The 26,788-nt window shown below is 39.0% G+C and overlaps 1 protein-coding gene across 2 annotated transcripts in view; it reads right to left on the minus strand.

Moving 5' to 3' along the window:
- Positions 1–26,788, minus strand: part of DMD (dystrophin) — a 2,781,977-nt gene that overhangs the window by 1,810,725 nt on the left and 944,464 nt on the right. For both annotated transcript variants that reach the window (XM_081115404.1, XM_081115406.1), the window contains one exon: positions 22,432–22,550. In XM_081115404.1, coding sequence (XP_080971530.1) covers positions 22,432–22,550 — 119 coding nt within the window. The remainder of the gene's footprint in view (positions 1–22,431; positions 22,551–26,788) is intronic.

A 26,788-nucleotide genomic window follows, 5' to 3' on the forward strand; every position in this document is an offset into this window, starting at 1 on the left:
AAATGGACATAATAATAGTGTCTACCTTCTAGGGTTGTTGTGGGAATAAAGTGAAATTATACCTATAAAATGTTAATTACCGTGCCAGTACTTACAAATGTTCAGTAAATATTATACCAGATCACATCAGCATTATTGTAAAAACGTTACTCCTGGTGTCAGAAGACATGTTTTTTTTCTGTTATTTTGGGGAACCAGTTCAACCACCCACACATTATTAAATAAAATTATGGTTCTAGAAGAAAAACTCCTTATGTTTCACAAGTAGGCTAATTAGCATCTTACAAATACTGCATTATGACAATGATAAGAATAAGGTATTATAACTATGAGCCAGCCTTCAGGAGACTTGTTAGTAATCTTCAGAATGTGTATGAGAAAAAGAGAGAAAGAGGGAAAGAGAGAGAGAGAGAGAGAGAGAGAGAGAGAGAGAGAGAGAGAGAGAGAACCACTGGGGAATTAACATGTAGTTCAAGTCTACTGTGAAGATTAGATAACACTCTGGATCTCAAGGATGCCAAGAACTACCACCTAGAAATTGAGTTGTGAATCAGCAATAGCCTTCAGATCAGGAAACTGGAATAAGTGGGAAGGTCATGGAGAGAACAGTGGGATTTAAAATGACAAATTATTTAATTTGGGGAGAGTTGGCATTTATCCCAGAGGTAGGAAAAATAATTAGGAAGATCAGCTCTCCCTAATTAAGATAATTTATGGATATAGAAAGGGAAGTAACATTTAATTCTGCATTATTCTAGGTACTTGACTATTCACAATTCACAGGTATTACTTAACCCTCATGGTAACTGTACCAGGTAGATATTGTTTATTCTACTTTGTACATGACCAAAACTGAGGCTCAGAAAGCATCCCAGGGCCATATAACTAATTAAAGGCAGAAATGGGATTTCCATCTAAAGCTAGTTGGGTCTATGAATAAAAGGTTAAAATCTAACTTGCCTGGGAAAATGACCAGAGGATCTTGTTTTCTAAGAACTATGGAAACAAGATTAATTGTGAAGTATTTGCTAAAAAGAACTACTCTTAGAATAGTGGGGGAGGTGGACTATGAAATGACATGTGAACCTTTATCCTCTGTGACTAGAGTGGTGGGAACCCTGGCCAGTGTGGTTCAGGTGGTTGGGTGTTGCCCTGTGCACTGAAAAGTTGTGGGTTCAATCCCTGGTAGGGGGCATGTAGGAGACAGCTGATCGTGTTTCACTCGTACATCAAGTTTCTCTCTTTCTCTCTCCCTCTACCTTCCTCTCTTTCTGAAAATCAATAAAAAGTCTGTTTAAAAAATACTGGTGGTAAATCAAGGCTACAGCTTCTTTGTGTCAAGCGGCCCACACTGACCTTGGCTTTTGCCATATGCGCCCCATATGGATGAGGGGCAAACATGTTTTGGTTGCTTCTGGGCAATCCAATGACATAAAGATTCCATGCCAGAGTATTTCCTGCCTTGTATCCTTCTCTATAGCTAAATAAATGCAGTGTTAGATTACAGTCTATTGCACCTGGGAGTATAACTGCCAACTCAGCGGTTCTCAACCTGTGGGTCGCGACCCCTTTGGAGGTCGAACGACCCTTTCACAGGGGTCACCTAAGACCATCCTGCATATCAGATATTTACATTACGATTCGTAACAGTAGCAACATTACATTTATGAAGTAGCAACGAAAATAATTTTATGGTTGGTTCACAACATGAGGAACTGTATTTAAAGGTTGAGAACCACTGTGCCAATTTGATCCCTTCACAACTGCAGTGATATTGCAGGCTCCAATGACCGTTATATCCTGTCTTTAAAAGTCATATATCTGGCTGAAGCCCAGACTGTTTAGTAAAACTAATCCTAGATAAATAGCTTTTGATTAAAGCCAACCTATTTGTGCCATTAATGTCAGAGATCATGAAGTTAACTAAAGTGATTTGTTTCTTTAAATGGATTTATAGGATCACACACTTGTACTCTGAAAAGATTATTTTGCTGCCACTTTAAAATTGTTTCTCTACTTTTCTTTTATTATTCTTCAGTTATTAAAAATTCCTCTGGAGGCTTTATCAGCTGGGTCAATGAAAGACATAGTTACTAGCTGAAAAAAGATCATCAAATTCCTGATGACAGGGCAGAGTGATATTAATTAGGATCTAAGCGAGAGAGGACAAGAAAAAAGGAAGAATAAAATAACAAAGAATCAGGAACCACCTCCTCACACAGGCTGTCTCCTAGACAACCTTTTGTTGGAATCAGTATGTAAATGAGAGCACTAACATGTGTGTGAAGTAATAAACAGAAACAATTGGAGAGAGAGGGAGAAAGGGAGGAAGGGAGGCAGGGAGGGAGGGAGAGAGGGAGAGAGAGAGAGAGAGAGAGAGAGAGAGAGAGAGAGCGCGCTGTGTGGACAGGAGATAAGTACCTTAATCCTAAAGAGAACATTTTGGTAGCCAGTGTAACGTGAGAGCCTATTTCTATTTTATCTGGTAGACAACGCATTTATCATTAACAGTAGGACTGATAGCAATAAAGCAAAGCCCCAGTAACTGAAGATCTGAGCAGGAGGAAGAAAACACTAGCCATCTGAACAGACACTGGGACAACAGATTCTGGGTTACATCCTCTAAAAAGGCATTATTTCATGGAATCAACTGTTCTATTGCAGCTATTTTTTCCTTGGCTATATGATAGTCTCACTTAATAAGCATTGAAAAAATTGCTGATGTAAGGGCTCCACCTCAGACCAATGAAATCAGAATATCAGCTCCAACCCCAATATTTTCATCAATCTCCCCCACGTGAATTTATTGGGCAATGTTATTGGAAATGAAACAGACTGAGAAGAGATAGATCTGATTTGATTCCAGCTCATCTATCTATTGGCTGTGCAGTCCCAGTTTTAGTAAAGCTCTCTAAACCTCAGTTTTGTCATCTATAAAATAAGGATAAATTGCCCTGAAATTATTGTGTAAAAGAAATAGGATAAAGCACATGAAGACCCCAGAACATCACTGTCCTAGTTAAAATTTAGTGCTACTTTACCAAAATGAACTTTGCATATTTGAGTTTATATCACTGGTGATAAATTGGAAAACTTTTTAGGGGAGAACTGTGCTTTGATTTGAGGTAAAAAGTTTATTCAGTAATACTGAAAAAATATCTTCCAAGAATGATACTGTGGAACATTGATTACTTCTAAAAAGTAAAAACACTGGGTTTCAACCACATTATGAACATTTAATAATCCATACATCCCCCAAGCACTTAACAGCTATAACAGTTTTCTCTTCTCTCAAGTGGATAACATATGATCCACTAACCCCACCAGTTTGCCATAAAACAATAAATCTAAGAATACAGTTTATTATTTTTATGTATAATCACAAGACTACTGTAAAGCTTCTGGGATCTTTTACAAGGATTAAATCCCATTTTATGAAAATTAAACGATCCTGCTATAAGAATTAAATGGCATCTATCAAGACCCCAGTTCATTATTATTTTACCCAAATGTTATTGTAAATGAATACCTTTTTATCTTATACTAGAGGCCCGATGCATGAAATTTGTGCAAGAGTAGGCCTTCCTTCCCCCGGCTGCTGGCACCAGCTTCCCTCTGGCACCTGGGACTCAGGTCTCCCTCGCAGCCCTAGCTTCATCAGGAAGGTTGTCCGGAAGGATGTCCAGTCTAATTAGCATATTATGCTTTTATTATTATAGATTTCATATTCCAGCTATTAAATGGCCCATGCATTTTTATGTAGAGAAATTATTTAGTTAGAAAACATTTGTTCAACCTGATATATATTTTGCTAATACTCCGTTTTAAAGTTTTCAGATATTCATTTGTAATTTCTATGACATCTCCTATAATTTTTTTATCAAGCACAATTAATTCCATTATGAAGACAGTGAAATGAATAAAAATGTCCAAACTATAGGTAACATATGCCTTACTTTCAAACATTATCATTGATGTAATTAAAACCTCAGAGAAATTTCTAAGGATAGCAGTGTTGAGCCTGCTGTAGGAAATGTTTCTGCACAGCAGGTATAGCCCTGACTGAATTTTTGTTGTTGACTTAAAAATTTATTTATTTATTTATTTATTTATTTATTTATTTTTATTGCTTAAAGTATTACAAAGGGTATTACATATGTGTCCATTTTATCCCCCCGCCCTAGACAGTCCCCTAGCCTCCTCTATCCCCCAGTGTCTTATGTCCATTGGTTATGCTTATATGCATGCATACAAGTCCTTTAGTTGATCTCTTACCCCCCTACCTCCTGCCCCCCAACCCTCCCCGGCCTTCCCGCTGCAGTTTGACAATCAGTTTGAGGCAGCTCTGCCTCTGTATCTATTATTGTTCAAAAGTTTATAGTGGTCTCTATTATCCATGAATGAGTGAGATCATGTGGTATTAACTGGCTGCCCTTCAGTTGGTGTCTGAACCTGAATCTGGGAGGGTTTCCACCTTTCCCTAATTGAGAAGAGTGGCTCCCTGCACCACTATTCTGGAATCTAGAAGTTTGGTACATGCTATCGGAAGATGCCCATGTGACTATAGTGTCATAAAAACCTTGGCACTGAGTCTAACAAGACTGGTAGATGATATATTTCATGTGTGTTGTCATAATTAGACACTGGAGTAACTCAGCACATGCTGGTAACTCCACAGGGAGAGGACTCTTGGAAGCTTGTGCCTGGTGTCCTCCACACTTTCTCTCACACACCTTTTCTCTTCCTGATTTTGTTTTGGCCTTTCCCAGAAATAAATCTTTTTTTATGAGTAAAACTAAAAAATAAATAAAAAAATAAAACCTCAGAGAAATTTCAAAACTATGTCATTTTATTATTTGCAATCATTAGTAAATATTCAAAATGACTTGGATTAAGGCTACAGTCCTCTGTAATAAATAAGAAATACAGCTACCTTCTATTCCAGGGGTCCTCAAACTACGGCCCGCGGGCCACATACGGCCCGCCGAAAACATTTATCCAGCCCGCGCCGGGTGTTTTTGCCACCGCTGCCTGCTGCTTAGCAGCTGACTAGTTTTTTTTTAAACTATAGTCCGGCCCTCCAATGGTCTGAGGGACAGTTAACTGGCCCCATTTAAAAAGTTTGAGGACCCCTGATCTATTCCATAGATGATATCAGCAATTTTCCTTACATCAGCAATTTTAAATTAGTAACTTTACTTAGTCAAACTTACTAATATCTCATTTATTAGTTCATAACTGAGTTTTATTAAAATCAATAGCAAAGGAGCAACAAATTATTTTTCCAGTATCTGTATATATAAAAGGCTAACATGCTAAGTGTCTGACCATCCGACCAGTCACTATGATGAACACAGACCACAAGGGAGCAGATGCTCAACAAGGAGCTGCCATGACATGCATTGGCCGGCACCACAGACCTGGCTCCAACAAACCAACACTCAGCTTCCCCCAAGTGGGACACAGACCCCACCACCACCCTGAAGCGACATCCCACCAAATCGCAGTCAATGCTGCCAAGACCCCATGGTGCAAAATGAGGTCCCCAGCCCAGCCCGGGAAAGGTTGCTGTGGGCACCAGATAATGACGTCACATAGCAACACCTGGCTTCCTCTCCCTAGCTACTAGCCTCCTTGGTGTTTCTTCAGCCCAGGAATACAGGTGGAAACATATTACACTGTAACCAAATGTCTGTGAGCATTTTCCCATGCCTCATCTCATTTGATCCTCACAGAAATCCTGGAGTAGGTAAATAGGAGATTCAGTGGAACCCTATTTTCTTTTCATTAGCTGGAACATGGAAATTTAGAAAGCTTAGAACCTTGCCCTAACTGAAAAGAAGAAATGGTGGACCTTGAAAATGACTTCATGTTTTATCACTATGTAGAATATAGTCAAACACTGCTGCAGTTAAATATTTTACCATTTGTTCTCTCCCTGCGTGATCTACAGTAATAATCTGCTTTGTGTTGACATTTACTGCTGTGTTGCTGACAATTACCTGAAAGAGAAGTTGGGGTGCTTCAATGGGCTGAAAACAGTTTAGCTAAATCAGAGAGCAGGTCTAATTAAGAAAGTTGATTCTATATATATAAAGACTAGGTTGACTTGTGCATGCATGATACATATAAAGCTCTCACTGGCGCCAATTGCATGAGTGTGTTTCGATCTGTCATTGTCAATCATGAATTTGGTTGATACTTCTACTATAGAGAAAGGGTGAATAGCAATATTAAAATATTTCTTCTAATTAATTTTCTTTCAAAGTGCATGGATTTGTGCACTGGGCCACTAGAGAAATATATTTTCCTTAACAGTCTAATGGACTTGTAGTGATGATATACCTGCAGACACCATCCACAAAATATCTATTATCCATCATTCAGCACTAGGACATAGTTGATGTTTTTCCCAACTGTTTAAACAATTTATAGATGTCCTATCAGTCATTCAGTATCATTTATTATGGCAGTATAGGCCTAAGATGTTATGTTTCCCCCACTTATTTAAACATAGTTGTAAAAAGCATCCTGGTAAAGTAATTGAAAAGAGATTTCCAGTTATCTAAGCAAGGATTATACTCAAATGCTTCCGAACAAATTTGGTATAGAATGTTATCCACAATGAAAATCTTAAATCACATGGTTAAATTATATTTCATTATTTAAATTCCACAATCAAATGAGAAACATTATTTAACTATAGCAATGAATAATATACATTTTTTAAAAATATATTTTATTGGTTTTTTACAGAGAGAAAGGGAGAGGGAAAGAGAGTTAGAAACATTGATGAGAGAGAAACATCAATTCAGCTGCCTCCTGCACACTCCCTACTGAGGATGTGCCCGCAACCAAAGTATATGCCCTTGACCAGAACTGAACCTGGGACCCTTCAGTCCACAGGCCGACACTCCATCCACTGAGCCAAACTAGTTAGGGCGAATGATATACATTTTATTTTAACAAATCAACGTGCTATTTTCCATGAAGTCAAAATTGAGATAAATTATAAAAGAAGATGAAGGATTAGTAGAAAATGCCAAAATATGGTATAAAGGATAAATCAAGGCCATATACACACAAATATCATTTAATATCATTTTTAATATTTTGCAGGTTTCCCTGTTGTCTAAGTGAATAAATTTGGGACACTTACATGCAATTATTTCAGTCATCCAAACAATTGAAATGGATGAGCAGAAAAAATTGCTTTAATTTATTAGTGATTGGTTCAAATTATCCTGAAAATGTCTAGTTTTCTATGTTATCTATACTGATATCAAACATAGGATATCAAAAAGAGACACCAAATTCATACACATTCATTCTCATCCTCCTCCACCTCTCTCTCTTTGTTAGATTTCCAGGCTACTAGTTAGTGTGCATTAACACACTTAAAATTTTTCTATTGTGACAAGAAATTTAAAAGCTTTGCATTAGAAAACAGGAGACTGCAAGGTAATATATTAATGTTAAAATATCTGCATCACAATGTTAAAGTATGTCCTCACTTTTAGGTTACTATAATATTATATACTATTATGGCTAACCCATGTAGAAATTTTCATTTTTTTTTTTTTTACTTTGCTATGTATTACTTTCAGGTTACAAAGCAGTGCCCCATTATCCCTTAAAGATTTTTTTCTATAGTAGCAATGATAAGTCTGAGGATTTGTTAGTTAGCTTTAACTCAAATGCATTAAAGGATATTAAAGTGGCAGTGGGTAAAGACTAGTTATGCAACGTGTCTGCACATGGAAAAGAAAGGTATAAAAAAAGTAAGCTTCAGGATTAAACCCAGAATAGCTAAAGATATCCTATAGAATAAAAGCCTAATATGCTAAGTGTCCAGTCATCCAGTCATTCGTTCAACCAATCAAAGCATAATATGCTAATGATATGCTAAGGCTGCTTAATTGCTCGCTATGACATGCACTGACCACCAGGAGGTTGACTAGTTGCTATGACATTCACTGAACAACAGGGGGCAGACACCCAATGCAGGAGCTGCCCCCTGGTGGACAGTGCACTGCCACAGGGGGAGCACCGCTCAGCCAGAAGCCAGGCTCACTGCTGTTAAGCGCAGCGGCAGTGGCAGGAGCCTCTCCCACCTCCGCAGCAGCGCTAAGGATGTCCAACTTCTGGTTTAGGCCTTCTCCCCTAAGGGCTCCCAGACTGAGAGAAGGTGCAGGCTGGGCTCAGGGACCCCCGCCCAAGTGCACAAATTTCATGCACCAGGCCTGTAGTTCTAATATATTAGGCCAAAGGCTATTACTAAAATGATATGCAAGCTAGGAATATGTTAATCACATTTCTCTGGACTTCTATGTTGGCCATCAGTTTTGCTAAAGGCTCATTATGTATCAATACTAGTCTCTATTCTAAACAAAGCTAATAAAAGTATATATTAAAATTATTTAACACAGTGTTTCCAAAATTTCTTTGCTGAAAGGTTGTGCTGAATATACATTAAGCAAATGAGATGGCAGCACTAAATCTATTAATGTACCCCATTCCTTTGCTAATACAATAACACCATCTCCAATTTATTCACTGCAACTGTAAAATACTGAAGTTCAAAATTAAAGAAATACTTTCATTATTATAATATTTAACACTATTAAATGGTTTAATTTGGTTTTAATCAAATTTTATTGTTTCTTAAAAAAAAGACACTCTGGAAAAGCAGTCTCCTGCTGATATAACAGAAACATTATTTTGCTATTATCATAGTTGCATAAGCAGATGGTGATACTTTTTTAAAATATATTTTATTGATTCCAGAGAGGAAGGGAGAGAGACAGAAACATCGATGATGAGAGAAAAATCATTGAATGGCTGCCTTCTGCACGCCCCGCACTGGGGACTGAGCCCACAACCCAGGCATGTGCCTTGACCGGTAATCGAACTGTGACCTCCTGGTTCATAGTTCAATGCTCAACCACTGAGCCACATCAGGCGTGCGATGGTGATACTTTCTATTTTCCATAGCAGAATAACTAGACCAGTGATGGCGAACCTATGACATGCGTGTCAGAGGTGACATGCGAACTCATTTTTTTGGTTGATTTTTCTTTGTTAAATGGCATTTAAATATATAAAATAAATATCAAAAATATAAGTCTTTGTTTTACAATGGTTGCAAATATCAAAAAATTTCTATATGTGACACGGCACCAGAGTTAAGTTAGGGTTTTTCAAAATGCTGACACGTTGAGCTCAAAAGGTTCGCCATCACTGAACTAGACTAAAAACTCTTCTTCCAAGAAACTGAGGATTTAGCTTTAGATAACACCTTGTAATATCTTTAAAGACTCTCTGGCAAAGATAATAATATAAATCAATAATCAAAACAGTAAAAAGGTATATATATTTTCTAAAGGTTACTTTGTTATCAAAAAGGCAGTGGCCATTTTTATTCACGTATGCGCTATTAAAATACTTCTTTAAATTTACCGGGATGACATTGGTTAATAAAATTATATATGTTTCAGGTGTGCAAGTCTATAGCACATAATCTGTATATTGTATTGTGTGTTCATCACCCCAAGTCAAATCTCCTTCCAGCATAATTTGTCCCCCTTTTACCCTCTCCTACTTCCTCCCACCCCACTTCCCCTCTGGTAATCACCATACTATTGTGTGTTTATGAGTTTTGTTCTGTTCTTAATCCCTTCACCTCTTTCACCCAGCCCAATATCACTAAATCAACAAACAACAAGTGTTGGCGAGGATGTGGAGTAAAGGGAACCCTTGTGCACTGCTGGTGGGAAAGCAGGCTGGCACACCACTGTGGAAAACAGTATGGAGGTTCCCCCCAAAATTAAAAATAGAACTGCCTTATGACCCAGAAATTCCACTTCTGGGAATATATCTGAAGAAACCCAAAACACTAATGCACCTCTATGTTCATTGCAGCATTATTTACAACTAGAGGCCCAATGCATGAAATTTGTGCAAGAGTAGGCCTTCCTTCCCCCAGCTGCCGTCACTAGCTTCCTTCTGGCACCTGGGACCCAGGCTTCCCTGAGCCATCAGTAGGCACCCAAGACCTGGGCTTCCCTCTTAGCCCCTGCTTCATCCAGAAGGTCGTCCAGAAGAATGTCCAGTCTAATTAGCATATTACACTTTTATTATTGTAAATAGCCAAAATCTAGAAACAGACCATGTGCCCATCAGTAGATGAGTGGATAAAAAAGCTGTGGTGGATTTATACAGTGGAATAATACTCAGTTGTAAAAAAGAAGGACATTTTACATTTTGCAACAGCATGTATAAACCTAGAGACTATTATACTTTTTTTGTTGTGTTAATCTTCACCCAAAGATATGTTTTCCATTGATTTTCAGAGAGGTACATGCCATTGACCAGAATCAAACCTAAGACCCGTCAGTCCAGGGGCCAATGGCAAGATACTATTTTTTAATATATAAAAAATGAACATTTTGCCCTACCTGGTTTGGCTAAGTAGATGGAGCCTTGGCCTCCAGACTGAAAGGTCTGGGGTTTGACTCTGGTCAAGGGTACATGCCCAAGTTGCGGGTTTGATTCCAAGTAGGGGATGTGCAGGAGGCAGCGAACCAATGATTTTCTGTCATCATTCATGTTTCTCTCTCTCCCTCTCCCTTCTTCTCTGAAATCAACAAATGTATATATATTTTTAAAAAGAACATTTTGCATTGCAGAGAATTTGGTTATAAAGTATCTGAGATAGTTATAATAATAATTTGTAACTGAAATGTGTACACATAAGGAACACATATATTCCAACTTTATTACATTTTGTGAAAACAAAGGTAATCCACAGTGGATTCTTGAAAAGAAATCAATCTAAATGATATGAAATGAGTGTGCATGTCTATAAAAAGTTCTAGTTATTTAAGTTAACAACATCCTTTTAAGTTTGTATGATTTTACTCTTTTGGTTCCACTTAGTGTAACTACTTATTTTTTTAATATTTCATTATTGTTGAAAGTATTACATGTGTTCCCTTTTTTCCCTCCACTGACCTCCTCCAGCCGTCACCCCCACCCTGCCACAGGCCCTCACCATTGCATTGTCTGCGGCCATGGGCCATGCATATATGCATATAAGGTTCTTGGTTGATTACTTCCACCCACCCACCCTTTACCCCCTTCACTCTGAGATTGCACACTCTGTTCCATGCTTCCATGTCTCTGGGATCCACTCCATTCATCAGTTTATTTTGTTACTTACATTCCACATATGAGTGAGATCATATGATATTTATCTTTTTCTGACTGACTTAACTAAGCATGAAACTCTCTAGGTCCCTCAATGCTGTCTCAAAGGGTAGGAGAGTCTATTTTTATACTACTGCACAGTATTCCATGGTATAAACGTACCACAGTTTTTAATCCACTCATCTACTGATGGGCACGTGGGCTTTTTCCAGAGCTTAGCTATTATAAATTGTGCTGCTATGAACATTGGGGTCCCTACATTCTTTCTGATTGGTGTTTCGGTTTTCATAAGATACATTCCAATAAGTGGGATCATTGGGTCAAATGGCAGTTCCATATTTCATTTTTTTGAGGAAACTCCATACTGTTTTCCATAATAGCTGCACCAGGCTGCATTCCCAACAGCAGTGCACTAGGGCTCCCTTTCCTCCACATCCTAGCTGGCACTTATCAATATTTAATTTGTTAATGGTAGCCATTCTGACAGGTGTGAGATGATACCTCATCGTCGTTTTGATTTGCATCTCTCTGGTGATCAGTGACTTGGAGCATTTTTTAATATGTCTCTTGGCCATCTGTTTGTCTACTTTGGAGAGTGTCTATTTTAGGTACTTTGCCCATTTTTTTTAATTAGACTGTCTTCCTTTTGTTAAGTTGTATGAGTTCCTTCTATATTTTGGATTAACCCTTTATCAGATGGATCAATGGCAAATGTGGTCTCCCATACAGGGGCCATCCTTTTATTTTGGTGATGGCTTTTTTTGCTGTGCAGCTTTTTATTTTGATGTGGTTTTATTTGTTTATTTTCTCATTAGTTTTCTTTGTCCTAGGACAGTGATGGCGAACCTTTTGAGCTCGGCGTGTCAGCATTTTGAAAAACCCTAACTTAACTCTGGTGTCATGTCACATATAGAAATTTTTTGATATTTGCAACCATAGTAAAACAAAGACTTATGTTTTTGATATTTATTTTATATATTTAAATGCCATTTAACAAAGAAAAATCAACCAAAAAAATGAGTTTGCGTGTCACCTCTGACACGCGTGTCATAGGTTCACCATCACTGTCCTAAGAGATGTATCAGTAAACATATTGCTATGAGAGATGTCTGAGATTTTGCTGCCTATTGTTTCTTCTAAGATTTTTATGGTTTCATGGTTTAAATTTAAGTCTTTTATCCATTTTGAATATATTCTTGTGTATGGCATAATTTGGTGGTCAAGTTTCATTTTTCTGCAAGTATCTGTATAATTTTCCCAACACTATTTATTGAAGAGACTGTCTTGACTCCATTGTATGCTCTTGCCCCCTCCATCAAAAATTTATTAAGCATAATGACTTGGGTCAATTTCTGGGGTCTCTGTTCTGTTCCATTTTTCTATATGCCTATTTTTGTGCCAGAACCATGCTATTTTGATTACAATGGCTTTGTAGTATAACTTGAAATCTTGTATTGTGATTCCTCCAACTTTTCCTTTCTCAAGATTGCTGCAGCTATTTGGGGTCTTTTTTGGTTCCATGTAAATTTTTGGAGTATTTGTTCTAGGTCTGTGAAATATGCCATTGGTATTTTAATAGGGATTGCATTGAATCAGTAGATTGCCTTGGGTACTACGGACATTTTAATGATGGTGATTCTGCCAATCCATGAATGCAGTGTATTCTTCTACTTGTTTATATCTTCTTCAATGTCCTGTAGTTTTCCGAGTACAAGTCTTTTGCCTCCTTAGTTAAGTTTATTCCTAAGTATCTTAATTTTTTTTTGTAATGGTAAATGGAATTGTTTGTTTCGTTTCTCCTTCTGAGAAGTCATTCTTAGCGTATAAAAAAAGCCATCAATTTTTGGGTGTTGATTTTGTGTCCTGCTACATTGCAAATTAATTTATTGAATCTAGTAGATTTTTGGTGGCATCTTTAGGGTTTTCTATGTACAATATCATGTCATCTGTGAATGAGAGTTTTACTTTCTACTTTCCAATTTGGATGCCTTTTCTTTTTCCTTGTCTGAATGATGTGGCTAGGACTTTCAGTATTATGTTGAATAAGAATGGTGAAAGCGGGCATCCTTGTCTTGTTCTTGTTCTTACGGGAAATGGTTTTAATTTTTGCCCATTGAGTATGATGCTGGTTGTAGGTTTATCATATATGGCCTTTATCATGTTGAGATATGCTCCTTCTATTTCCATTTTGCTGACAGTTTTTATAAAAAATGGGTGCTGGATTTTGTAGAATGCTTTTTCTGCCTCTATTAATATGATCATGTGGTTTTTGTCTTTCAATTTTTTATGTGATGTATCACATTTATTGATTTCCAAATATTGTACCAGCCATGCATCCTTGGAACAAGTCCCACTTGGTCATAGTGTATGATCTTAATATACTGATGGATCCCATTTGGTAATATTTTCCTGAGGATTTTAGCATCTATGTTCATCAGGGATATTGGCCTATAATTATCTATCTTTGTAGTGTCTTTATCTGGTTTTGGAATTTGGATAATGCTGGCCTCATAAAAAGAGCTTTGAAGTGTTCCTTTCTCTTGGATTTTTGGGATAGTTTGAGGAGTATATGTATTAGTTCTTCTTTGAATGTTTGATAAAACCCCCCTGTGAAGCCATCTGAGTCTGGGCTTTTTTTTTGCTGGGAGTTTTTTTTTTATTACTGCTTCTATTTCATCAGTTGTTATTGGCCTACTCAGGTTTTCTGATTCTTCCCGATTCAATTTTGGGAGATGGTATTTTTCTAGGAATTTGTTCATTTCATCCAAATTGTCCAGTTTGTCATCATTGTACTTAGTATTTTCTTACAATCCTTTGTATTTCTGTGGTGTCAGTGGTTACGTCTCCACTTTTGTTTCTGATTTTTTTTATTTTGGTCCTCTCTCTTTTGTTTCTTGATGAGTCTGGCTAATGGTTCATCAATTTTATTTATCCTTTCAAAGAACCGGCTGTTGGTTTCCTTGATTTTTTAATTGTTTTTTAGCCTCTATGTTATTTATTTCTGCTCTAATCTTTATTATTTGCTTCCTTCAACTTACTCTGGGATTTTCTTGTTCTCTTTCTAGTTCCTTAAGTTGTTAAACAGTTTATGGTTGTGTTGTGTTTTTTGTTTGTTTGTTTTTGTCTTTTGAAGTATGCCAGTAGTGCTATGAACTTTCCTCTCAGGACTGCTTTTGCTGTGTCCCAGATATTTTGGGTTGTTATATGTTCATTTTCATTTGTTTCTAGGAAGTTTTTATTTCATTCTTGATCTCATTGGTAGCCCATTCATTGTTTAATAACATGCTTTTTAGCCTCCAGTTGAATGTTTCTGGTTGTTTTTACTGTATTTGATTTCTAATTTCATTCCACTGAGATCTAAGAAGATGCTTGATATGATTTCAGTCTTCTTGAACTTGTAGAGATTTGTTCTGTGTCCTAACATGTGGTCTATCTTTGTGCACTTGAGAAGAATGTATATTCTGCTGCATTGGGGTGATATGTTCTATAAATGTCAATTAAATCCATCTAATCCAGTGTGTCCTGTAGAGTCTCTGTTTCCCTGTTAAGTTTTTGTCTGGAAGATCTATCCAGTAAAGTCAGTGAGGTGTTAAAGTCCCCCACTATGACTAGATTGTTGTCAATTTCTCCGTTAAAGTTTTGTTTTGTTTTTCATATATTTAGGTGCTCCTATAATGTGTGCATATATGTTTACCAGGGTTATATTCTCTTGTTGGATCAATCCCTTTAGTATTATGTAGTGACCTTTATTGTCTCTTGTGATGGCCTTCATTTTTTAAAATAAATTTTTATTGATTTCAGAGAGGAAGGGAGAGGGAGAAATAGAAACATCCATGATGAGAGAGAATCATGGATTGGCTGCCTCCTGCATGGCCCCTACTAGGGTTCGAGCCCACAACCCAAGCATGTGCCCTTGGCCATAATTGAACCTGGGACCCTTCAGTCTGCAGGTTGACACTCTATCCACTGAGCCAAACCAGCTGGGGCAATGGCCTTCATTTTGAAGTATATTTTGTTAGATATAAGTATTGCTACTCCAGCTTTTATTTTTCCCATTTGCGTGGAAAATTTTTTCCTATCTCTTCACTCTCATCCTGTATCTTTTGTTCTGAGGTGGGTCTCTTGTAGAGAGCATGTAGTTGGGTCATGTTTTTGTATCCATTCAGCTACCCTATGCCTTTTGATTGGAGCATTTAATCTATTTACATTTAGAGATATTATTAATAGGTATTTATTTATTGCCATTTAAATTCTGTACACCTAGGTTTCTCTCTCTTCTTTCTTCTTCTCATTACAACAGTCCCTTTAGCATTTCCTGTAATGCTGGCTTGGCAGTGATGTACCAAGCTCCTTATTTTTGTCCAGGAAGCTCTTTATTTGACCATTTATTTTCAATGATAACCTTGCTGGATATAGTAATCTTGGTTTCAGATCCTTGCTTTCTATTCCCTTGAGTACTTCATGCCATTCTCTCCTGGCCTGTAGAGTTTCTAATGAGAAATCAGATGTCAGCCTATGGGAGCCCCTTTGTAGGAAACAGTTTTCTTTTCTTTTGCTGCCTTTAAGATTCTCTCTTTGTCTTTAAGTTTTGGCATTTTAATTAGGATGTGTCTGGGCATGGTCCTGTCTGGGTTCTTCTTGCTTGGGGTTCTCTGTGTGTTCTGAACTTGTGTGACTTTTTCCTTTACTAGGTTAGGAAAGTTTTCTGCCATTATTTCTTCAAACACAAAAGGGATTATTTCTCTATCCCCTTCTCCTTTTCTGCCTCTTCTGGCACACCTGCTATTCTAATACTGTTATGTTTCACATTGTCCCACAGCTCCCTTAAGCTGTCCTCCTGTTTTTTAATTGTTTTTCTTTTTGGTTCTCTGAGTGATTTTTTCAACCTTGTCTTCTAAGTTACTGATTCAATCCTCAGCTTCCCCTAAGAAGCTGTGTATTCCTTCCAAGTTCTTCATTTGTGCTATGTCATTCTTTATTTTTGTTTTCATAGTTGTTATATCTTTTTTTCATGCTGTTGAGCATATTTACCATCATTACTCTGAACGCTGTTTCAGATAAATTTCTTATCTCCATTCCATTTCTCTCTTCTTGTGGAGAATTCTCTTGTTCTTTCTTTGGGGGTTGTTTTTTTGTCTCCTTATTTTGGTTGCTTCTTTGGGTTTGTGAATGTATATTAGGTAGATCTGCTATGCTTCTCAATCTCTAGTGCAAGACAGTGTCAAATGCTGTTTCTGACTGGATCAATCAGGCAAAGACTCAAAGCCTCCAGAGATGGCCTCTGCCTACAGACATAAGATTACAACTTGAGTTGCCCTCAGACAATTGTCCTCAGCTGTGGAGAGAGTTCTGCCTGGAGGCTATTTGTTACTTTTCATCTCTTAAGTGGCCTCAGGAACTCCGTACCCATGAGGCAAGGTGTTTTCCAACAGGATGGGTCCACTGTCTTCCCCCCAGGCAAGGCCTCATGTATAGCAAATTTCTGTGTGGGAAAGATATCCTCTGCTGCATGAGAGATGGACCCAGCACAGAAAACTGGGGTAATGCCTTCTGAGCTGTAACCACAGAGTGCCCTATCCTGGCTTCTATTCGCACTGCTCCAGTCCACTCTGTCTTCCCTCTGCTGGAGCACAAGGTGGGTGGCTCCACAGAGAATTTTGTGTGTTGGCCCTTTAAGAGGGTGCCTGAATTTCCAGGCATCTGTCCCTGGCATACAGCAACCCTGCTGCTTTTCACAGCCAGACGTTATGGGGGTACCCTTATCAGTTCTAGTGCTCTCTTTTGGGGGGCCCAGTTTGGGGATTAGACCCTAGAGTTCTCAGCGGCAACCCTCCACAGCTGGTATATCTCTCCAGAACCTCAGTTGCTGTCTGTGGGCACCTGGCCAGCCCTTTTGCACCTCCAGGTCCCTTCTACCAGTCTCTATGCGGTCTCCACTTTCGGTCCTCTGTTATCAGGGTCCTCTCCTGGGAGTCTTCCCTTGATTATTCGGGTAGATTTTCTGTATTTTAGTTGTAATATCAGTTTGTTCCTGGGAGCATGTCTGTGCAACATCTACTTACTCAGTCACCATTTTTAACCTGGAATTACTTATTAAAGGCCCGTTTTTAGGGTACCAAAATGTGATGGTTGGGACACAGACAGAAGAAAAAAAAAAAAACCACTTGTTGTCACAATTTCTATCAAACCCAAATAAGAGGATTTAAAGACAATCTTCTGTTTTATAGCAAATGCTATATATTTGCCTTTGAATCTATTTTTAAAGACTAATGAATTGCATGCATACAAAGTGTAGTCTGAGATCATGTCAGGAGTAACACTTTCCAAATGGCAGAGCTAATTCTTAGAAAAGTAGATTCTAAAACCAACTGAAGAGTGATGCTGGGATTAGCCAAGCAGAAAATAGCAACTGTGTCACCATTGTCATGAAGTTCAAATGAGTGGATTAAAGCCAAGCTAATTGGTTTGTAAATGCCATTTTGAGGTTACAAATATTTCTCACAAGCCTGTGTTCATCAAATTTGACTCTCATCATTAATTTTTCATTCTAAAGTTACCATGGTTAAAAAGTTAGGGCTCTCTACATTATATTGTATATCCCAAATGAAATGATGTACTACAGTAATACATATGCAAAAGGCATCTACAACATGAACAATTTTTTGTCCCCTATATTTTTATTCCTTTAAAAAGAACATCTTCACTTTGTTGTTCACAAGGAAAATCTGAAAAAAACATTCTCTTAATGCAGAAAGTGTTGTGTGGATTGGCAAACAAACCAATTTGTTTGAAACTTAGGGTAGTAAACAATGCATATAAAAGCAACAATGCACATACCGAACATGTCTTATAGGGAAATTGTGGTAGAAAGTGAATTATCTGATTCGCAATAGGATATATGCTGAAGCATAACAAAGTTGGTATATGCAAGACATAAAAAACCTCCAAATTATATTTTAATGACTTTTTAATTTATAAAACAATCCAATTAACAAAGCATATATTTAAAATTCTAAAAACTTTTTTGGGAAGTATTTCTTAAGCTAAATGTAACTTCAATCCCCTCATAATAAAATTCTCCACAAACATAAAGCAAAGTATTTCATTAACCTCCTAAGGGGCATATTAGATATGAGGTAAAAATGGCTTTGGAGAATAGCTAACATTGTCATGCTATAAGCTAAAGAATCAATACAGTGGGGCCTTGACTTACGAGTGTCCCGACTAATGAGTTTTTCGAGATACGAGCCGTCTCCCGGCCAATTTTTTGCTTTGAGTTGCGAGCTAAAATTCGGGTTACGAGCCAGCTTCAGATACCCCACCACTAGTTGGTGCAGCTAACATCACAGTGAACACCACATCAGCCCAGCATCACGTGTCTCACTTGTTCACTTTATGATTTGACATATGAGTAATTTGAGTTACGAGCTCCGTCACAGAATGAATTAAACTCGTAAGTCAAGACCCCACTGTATTTAGTTAAATAAAAATATGAACTTCTCAATGATAATTACCACATAAGGCATGAAATAAATATATGAATCTCCCCTCTCAGATACACTGCAGAGAATGTTCTAAGTCTTAGAAGCTATTTGCTATTCTCTTAGCAAATAAAAACCCTTATGATATAGTTCATATGTTTTATTTTAATTATCTATCATTGGTATCATCACTTGAAAAATACTGAACAATAATTTTTAAAATGAATATTTGGGTATTTACCTAACATACTGGCAGCAACTGATATATATGTAAAATATAAAATTTATATTGAATCTCCGTCTTATTGCCAGTCATAAAAATTTTTAATAAACCATTTTAGGAGATAGAATATGCTTTGAATTGGTAGGGCATCCATAAATAGAAAGGGTTTTCAGATGGAAGAGTTTATTAGCAAAATGGAACTATAACTAGTGGTTTCATCTCTATGAACCAGCTTACATTTCATATTATATTTGGTTGACTTTTAATTGTCAAGTTGGAGCTATCATAATAGCATTTCTATAGGTCAGTGGTCAGCAAACTCATTAGTCAACAGAGCCAAATATCAACAGTACAACGACTGAAATTTCTTTTGAGATCCAAATTTTTTAAACTTAAACTATATAGGTAGTTACACTGTTAACTTAATTAGGGTATTCCTAAGCTGGCCTTTGTTAAAAATGTGGTATTTTCTGGAAGAGCCACACTCAAGGGGCCAAAGAGCCTCATGTGGCTCGTGAGCCCCGGTTTGCTGACCACTGCTATAGGTCTGTATGATGTGCATTTCAACATATGCTTCCATTTAGGAAAACATGGAATTGGGTATGTCAGGCTATTTTATGCTATAAAATAGATTGTTTATGCAACTGCCCTTTTCTGATTACAGGCTCATCAATCTATACCTTCTGATTTTGATGTGGACACCCATCTAGCTACCCCTACTTCATTGATTCAAAGGATGACTTAGAGGTCAATAGCCATTTTATTACTTAATGAGAAAAATATCTATTTTAAAGCTACTCTTACTACTTTATGAAAGATAGGACACACACAAGAATAACTATAGCATATATTCCAGATAAGGGGAACTGACTACCACATGTAGATTTAATTAAAAACCAAAAAAAAAAAAACCACAACATCTGTGAATAGGCTTATCCTTCAAATTCATATACTGCAGCTCTTATCCTCAGGGTTTGGAGTACATATTCTTATTACATTTGCCCTCTCTACCTCAATGGAGTATAAAAAAACTTGTAAATCAATATTAGAAGTAAACAATAAGATAACCCTCTCCCATCCTTCAAAACAAGGAAATGTGACTGATACAATTTCTCCATCAGAGCTAAACTTGGGGCTTCACCTACTGAAGCAACAAAAGAGGTTACAGGAGTCATGGTCCAGCTATGCACTATCTAAAGGAGAAGAAACATTTCTTATGAATTTAATCTGATTCCAACTTCAGAAACACATTTGCATTGTTATACTTTTCCTTCTCAGGTACAGGTGCTTACCAAGAGCAATATATTGATCAGTTAGATATGAATATTCTAGCCCTTGAGATAGTTAAATATCTCATTTTAAATTACTGAATTTCCATTTTGATTGATATATCATTTTTCGAGCTCTTTTAAAGTAAACTCCCCACCTCCCAACACCACCACCATATAGATCTGCTTGGAATAAGATGAGGCAATCAGGTTTCTGGGTCTGCAGGATTGAGGATTTGATTCTGGTGGGTGATAAATTCACTAGTGAAAGGCTATCCTCTGAGTTATTTCTGAGCTTTTCACCACCATACAAGGATCTCCTTATTTGGAAAAGACTCGATATTCCAAAGACCAGTGAATTATGTAACCCTAACCAGATATCAGCTTGGATCATATCACAGATATCAATCCCACTTACACTGTTTCTTCAACTTCTGGTTTTAGAGTGTGGCAAAGCCTCAAGAAAGTGAGAACAGAGCCTGCAATTTCAAAGAGTTCAGCAAATAAACAAAAAGTGCCTCAGAGGCCAGAGGAAAAACAGAGGTCAGAAATCATTATCCCTCTAATCCTGTGTCTGGAGGGTATGATCATGTAACATCTGAGATAAAGATGAAATTTACTTAAGTGGAAGGTAATCTATCTATCTATCTATCTATCTATCTATAAACAGGGAATATGCTAATTAGCCAATTGTCACGACTGGGGACTGCATGCCACACCACCCCAGTGGCCACAGGGAGGCTGGGGCTGGGAGTGGGCCAGAGTGGAGACACAACACACAGAGAGGCTGGGGCTGGGGGGTGGGCCAGAGCAGAGACATAACACAGAGGAGCACCTGCCCCCACCCCAGCAGACACAATGCTGTGGCGGGCCATGGCTACATGGGTCAGGTGTGGGTCCTTGCTATGATGCGCACTGACCAACAGGGGGCAGACACTCAATGCAGGAGCTGCCCCCTGATGGTCAGTGCACTGCCACAGCTGGAGTGCTGCTCAGCCAGAAGCTGGGCTCACAGCCTCTTGCAGCAGCACTACTGAGCAGAAGCAGTAGGCACAACAGGGCCGGGGTGAACAGGAGAAGTGCAGCACCCAGCCCCGGCTCAGGCTCCTCCCCGGCTGCCTGCCACTTAGTGCACTGCCACATCTCTCGTACCCTATAAGCCTGCAGTTACAATCTCTGAAGAAAGGTTGAAGCGCAGACACTCGGAGTAACCAAGATGAGCCTGATATCACCGCTGGGCTCCTGGAACTCTGCCTTGGGCATCAAGATCAAATCTCATCCCTTACCAATTGCCTCGGAGCTACAGAGGAAGGTAGCAATATAACAGTGGCCACAATGTGGCAACTGACAATAGGGGTAAAAGTCAAAGAGAGATGGATCTGAAGGGTGGGGGGCGTGGGCAACAGAGCACTCCTGCCCTCCAAGATCCCCAACTTAGTATTGTTCACCTCAGAGCATCTCTTATCTGGCTCCAAGCACTGGAAAACATCCAACACAGCCCAAGGTGTCCATTGGGGACCTCCCGGCTGGCAAGGCACAACCCTGGCCACAGAAGGGACATTTGGAAATATATTTTCAGGAAGCTGTGGGGAGGACAGACTCCCCATGCAACTTCCCGGCAGCTCATGGGGATGTGGAAACTCCCCAGGCACATGGGTGCGGGCTCCCGATTTCCTTTCAATGTGCATGAGTCTGTGCACTGGGCCCCTAGTAAAAATATAAATACAGTGTTGCCTGTCAACTAAAGCAGCAGAAAATAATAACCATCCAATGGAGGGTTTCCCCCAGAGTGACAAATTATAACAGAAGCAGTGCCAGGAACAGATTTCCTGATTTAAACAGTAAACTATGTTGCCTTTTATGGCGTATATGAATGAAATTGGCAAGAGTGGCTAATTAATTATAGACGATTAAGGTATCAAATCTCTTGGTAGAATAAGCAAAACATGAACTTTTTATAATTATTTGGAGTCAATGTACTCTGAATGTAGTATGCCTCATCCATGAGGCATATGCATTCCAAAGGCATTAATTTTACACTTTAGTTTTAGATATTGGCATTTTGAGAACTAAAATCACACAGAACAATTCATGACATATTACAAGAATACAGAACTTTTTAAATACATCTGGACTACAGAAAAACATACGATGCATAGTTTCTACTTTGGGCCTAGTTTGTGGAAATGTTAAGTCTATGGCAATAAACATTAAATGATATAAAACAGCAGTAGTCCAGAAATATACCAACCTTCAGGATCCAGTAGTTTCTCTATGCCTAATTGATGTTTTGCGATGTTGAATGCATGTTCCAGTCTTTGTGTGGCTGACTGCTGGCAAACCACACTATTCCAATCAAACAGGTCTGGCCTAAAACAGACACACCAAGACAAATAGAAATCAATTTAGAATGTTTCATAAAAATCACTTCAATTCTGGTTTTTAATTGACAACCCATGCCCATAGTCCTTAAAATTGTTACTCTTCGATATCCCTCAATAAGCTTTTTCACTTAAACAAGGCACAATTTTAATTAAAAATCCTGAGAGAAATTAAGATGAATTTATTCTACCTTATCCAGGAAACAATAATGTGTTAATCAAATCCAATCTCATGGATTTGAATACCAGTCATTTGCTGGTAACTTCTAATTATATAAACCTAGTCCAGCCCTCTTTCCTGAATTCCAGACTCTCAGGTCATCTGCTTACTCATTATCTCCACTTAGAGTTAGCATAAGACTCAAACATCCAAAATTGAGCTTCTGATATCCATCCCCATCACACTCCTCCGCAAAACCACCTACTTCTCTTGAAGTCCTCCCTTCCTCAACAACCAATGACAAGTTCAAACTTGCAGTATGCTCAGACAAGAAACCTTAGAGTGAATATTGAGGACTCTTTCACTCTCATACAACACTTAGCTGGAAATATCTCCAGAATTTGATCACTCCTCATTATCTTGCTACCATCACCTTAATCCAAAACCACCATTTTATTTTGCATGGATTATTGCAATAGCCTTGGCTGCCCAACTCCCACCCTTGTGCTTCTTAATATATTCTTAGCAGAGCTGCCAGAGTGATCTGTTAAAATTGTTCATCATAATATTATTCTCAAATACCTGCTATTGGGGAGTAAAATTTACTGATTTAACAAGACTGGCTCACCATAAGACCCTTGATTTTATTTCTTGCCTCTCTCCTCATATTCCTCAAACAGGCTAGTTTCCTGCATTTGCTGTTACCTCCACCTGGAGTTCTCTTTCCCCATACATCAACATGGTTCACTCCACATATTTTGAGTCTTTACTCCAAAAATCACATTGTTGGTGACTCCTTCCTTGCCCTCCCACATCTAAAATTGCTCGCTCCCAAATCAAACTTACATACACTCATTTCCTTTTCCTATTAACGGTTCTGCATTTTTCTCATTAGCACTTACTACTATTTAACATTTTATGTATTTTAATTAATCTCCTTTATCTATCTCCCCCAGGAAAATATAGAATACAGAATATTATTTTTTGCCAGTTTTGTTCACTTCTAGAAACCCAGCCTGACACATAGTAAGGATTCGATAAACATTTATTGACCACACCAGAAAATGGATGAGAACATACTATATCAGTATCATTTTACTTGATAATAGAGAAAACACCTAGCATATGAAGCAGTTCTTATCCTATAAGGATTTTACATATAATTGGGAAAAATGCATACATTACAGTAAGTTAAACAAATTCTAAATTTGAAAACTACAGATAAGATATAAGGCTTTTTAACATCTGACAAGGTCAAGAGCTTTTTTTAAGCTTAAGGGAGTCTCAAATGGCAAATTGTTTATAGTTAAGAATAGTATTTGAAAATGAATTCTAGGTTGTGTGGATATTAAAAAAACAAAGTTCTTAGGGAAGAAAAATGCACAATGTGCTCAGTCATTCAAGAACTCATAGGCTTGGCTTCACTGGGAAATTTCTAGTATCAAGTGGTGGAAGATATGGTTAGGAGGAGGGACTGGGATGAGTACGCAAAGGCCTTGCCTATTAAGAAATTGCAATTTACTCCAACAACATTGGAAACCATAAGGTAAGTGGTCCTTCACCTTTTTTGGATCATAGTTACCTTTGAGAATGTGTTTAGTGCTATGACATGTCTACCCAGACAAATACCTGTCCATATCTTTAAACAGAATTTGCATAGAATTTTAGGATATTTGGGTCTGTCCATAGACTCCTGATTAAGAACTCATGCTCTGCAAGGGAAGAAGATACAAGGATGGGCTTCCCTCTTATTTTCTAAAACCATAATTCAAAAGAAAGACCTACGTTTATTTCTCATTTGACTCTCATTTCCTTTTTTTTAATTGTTCCTAGCCTGATTAACTCACCAGAATTTTGTGCACTTCTTAGGAAATCTACTCTCCCTTAAATACCCTAATTATTCCAAGTTACACAAAACAGCTAACAATTTTTTAGAACCTAAAATATGTATAAATTCAGAGCTGCCTCCAGTAGTGGGAAGACTATAAGAAATAAAATTTAAATTCTCCCAGTCCACCAGAGCCCTGGGGCCCAGGCACCACTGTATTTAACTGCGGGTGATGCCAGTGTGCAGCCGCGGCTGAGAGCCACCGCCTCAGCCTTTCCCCACGTTCTCCCTTCAGCACAAGTGGTCCGGGTGCTGCTGCTCCCCAGCACAGGTGCCCGTAGCCGAGCAGTTGTAGTCCTCAGGGATTACAACGTGCTTGTTATGAAACTGCCTTCTCCTGTGTTAACTCCAAGGTCCATGCCCTGCCACTGGGCACTTGCATAGATTTAACAGTTCTGCTGACCCGACACCTTCTCACAAACCTCTCCTAGACCCAAAGCCGCCCGAGAGCAGCGGCACCTGGGGCGCCTCACCTCTGGTTCCTGCGACAAGCACATGTGCAGCGAGTGGCACCAGCCTGGACCCAGCGCTCTGCTGCCTCCCTCCGCCCCACGCACCGTCCCACCGGCCCCATCAGCCATCGTCTGACTGAGACAATAAGAACTGAGTGTCGTTTAACCCACCCTCACACTGTGACTTTGGGTTTAGGGACTGAGGGTCATGAAGAAGCTGAGTAAATGCGTGTTTTTCTTCAGGCCCCTGGAGTGAGGCTCTGGCATCTAACCAGAAACTCGGCTTCAGCAAACCAGGGCAAGATGCCCACTGCCAGTCGGATTTCCCTGAATGGAGCAGAGCTGCTTTAATGGCGAACACTCCAAATTCTTCCTCCCCCTCGCCTCTTCTGGCAACGGCACTGCAGGATCCACACTCACTGGAATTTTGTTCTTAGAAATTACTTAAACGAGGCACCAGAAGCTTAAATACAATCCTCAGAGATGAACACTGCTCTGAGGACAGTTGAAACAAAAGACCCTTCAGGCAACATAGCTGCTGTCCCGACAGGTGGGTTTTAAAGTCTGATTCGCTGCACCCACAACATGACGGAAAGGCGACTGTGCGATGCTGCAGCCGGAACAGGCAGCATACGTTACTGCAGGCCTGGCGAGCCCCCGGTCCCAGACCTTCATGAGCAGCGGGGTGCGGGGTCCGAGGTGCTAGCCTTCCCGAGAGGCCCCATGCTCTCCTGCAGACAGTTCGCCACCTCATCCTCTCAGCATTCCCGTGTTCCCCGAATGCCCTGCCGCACCTTCCTCTCCTGGTGCATCAAATGCACACATTAACTCGATTTCATCAGCAGACAGAGGTTGGACTGGGGCGGGGAATGCACGGTATGATTTCCTTCAGTCCCAACACCCACCAGGATGGTTCTGGACCCGGGAGCACTGAGAGGGGTACGGACTGTCAGAGGAAGTGAGGCGGGGCAGGTGGCAGCTGCGAGTCTGAGCTCCAACCTCATCGCCAGCTCAATCCATCCCACGCGACACCACGTCAAGGGACCCTGCCAAGCCTGACTGTTCCTGCCTGTCCTGCCACCTCTGGTTATGCTCTCACTTCTGCATGGCATTCTTCTCCCTGCAGGAAAGTTCCATCGTGCCCCAGTCCACCCTTCTGTGAAGCTGTTCCCCAGCTTCCCAAGTTAGGGTAGCCTCTCTCTCACGTGGCTGATCAGAGAATGAACATCTATTCCTTTGTAACCATATTGCTAACTACTTTAGGGTCTGAATCCTGGTTCTACCACACAGGTTTCTTAGCCACTCCAAGCCTCGCTTTCCTCATTTGTAAAGTGGGGATTACAGTATCTACCTCATGCAGTGTGGTGAGGGTTACAGGAGTAAATGTATGAAAAGCACTTGCAAAGGAAGGAATACAAAGAATTCAACACACAGTACAACTTATTATGATTATTAAAACCTAAGGTCCTTGAAAAAAAAAAAAGAAAGAAAATTTAAATTCTAGACTATTTGGGGAAACTTGAACTTCACTATGCAACCTCTGCCCATATTCATTTTTTCATTTCTCAGTAATGGGAGTGAAAAGGAATATAGGTGGGCGAGTGTGGGAAAGTAGTTTTCTCTCCTACAGTAGAGTAACCAAGATTAAATGAGTATGATGGGGAAGAATAAAATTGTTTCTGTATTCTAACTCTCTTCTTTTCATCCCCACCCCCTTCTCCTTGGCC

Source organism: Myotis nattereri, assembly GCF_964212035.1.
Source record: "Myotis nattereri genome assembly, chromosome: X".
Classification (NCBI taxonomy): Eukaryota; Metazoa; Chordata; class Mammalia; order Chiroptera; family Vespertilionidae; genus Myotis; species Myotis nattereri.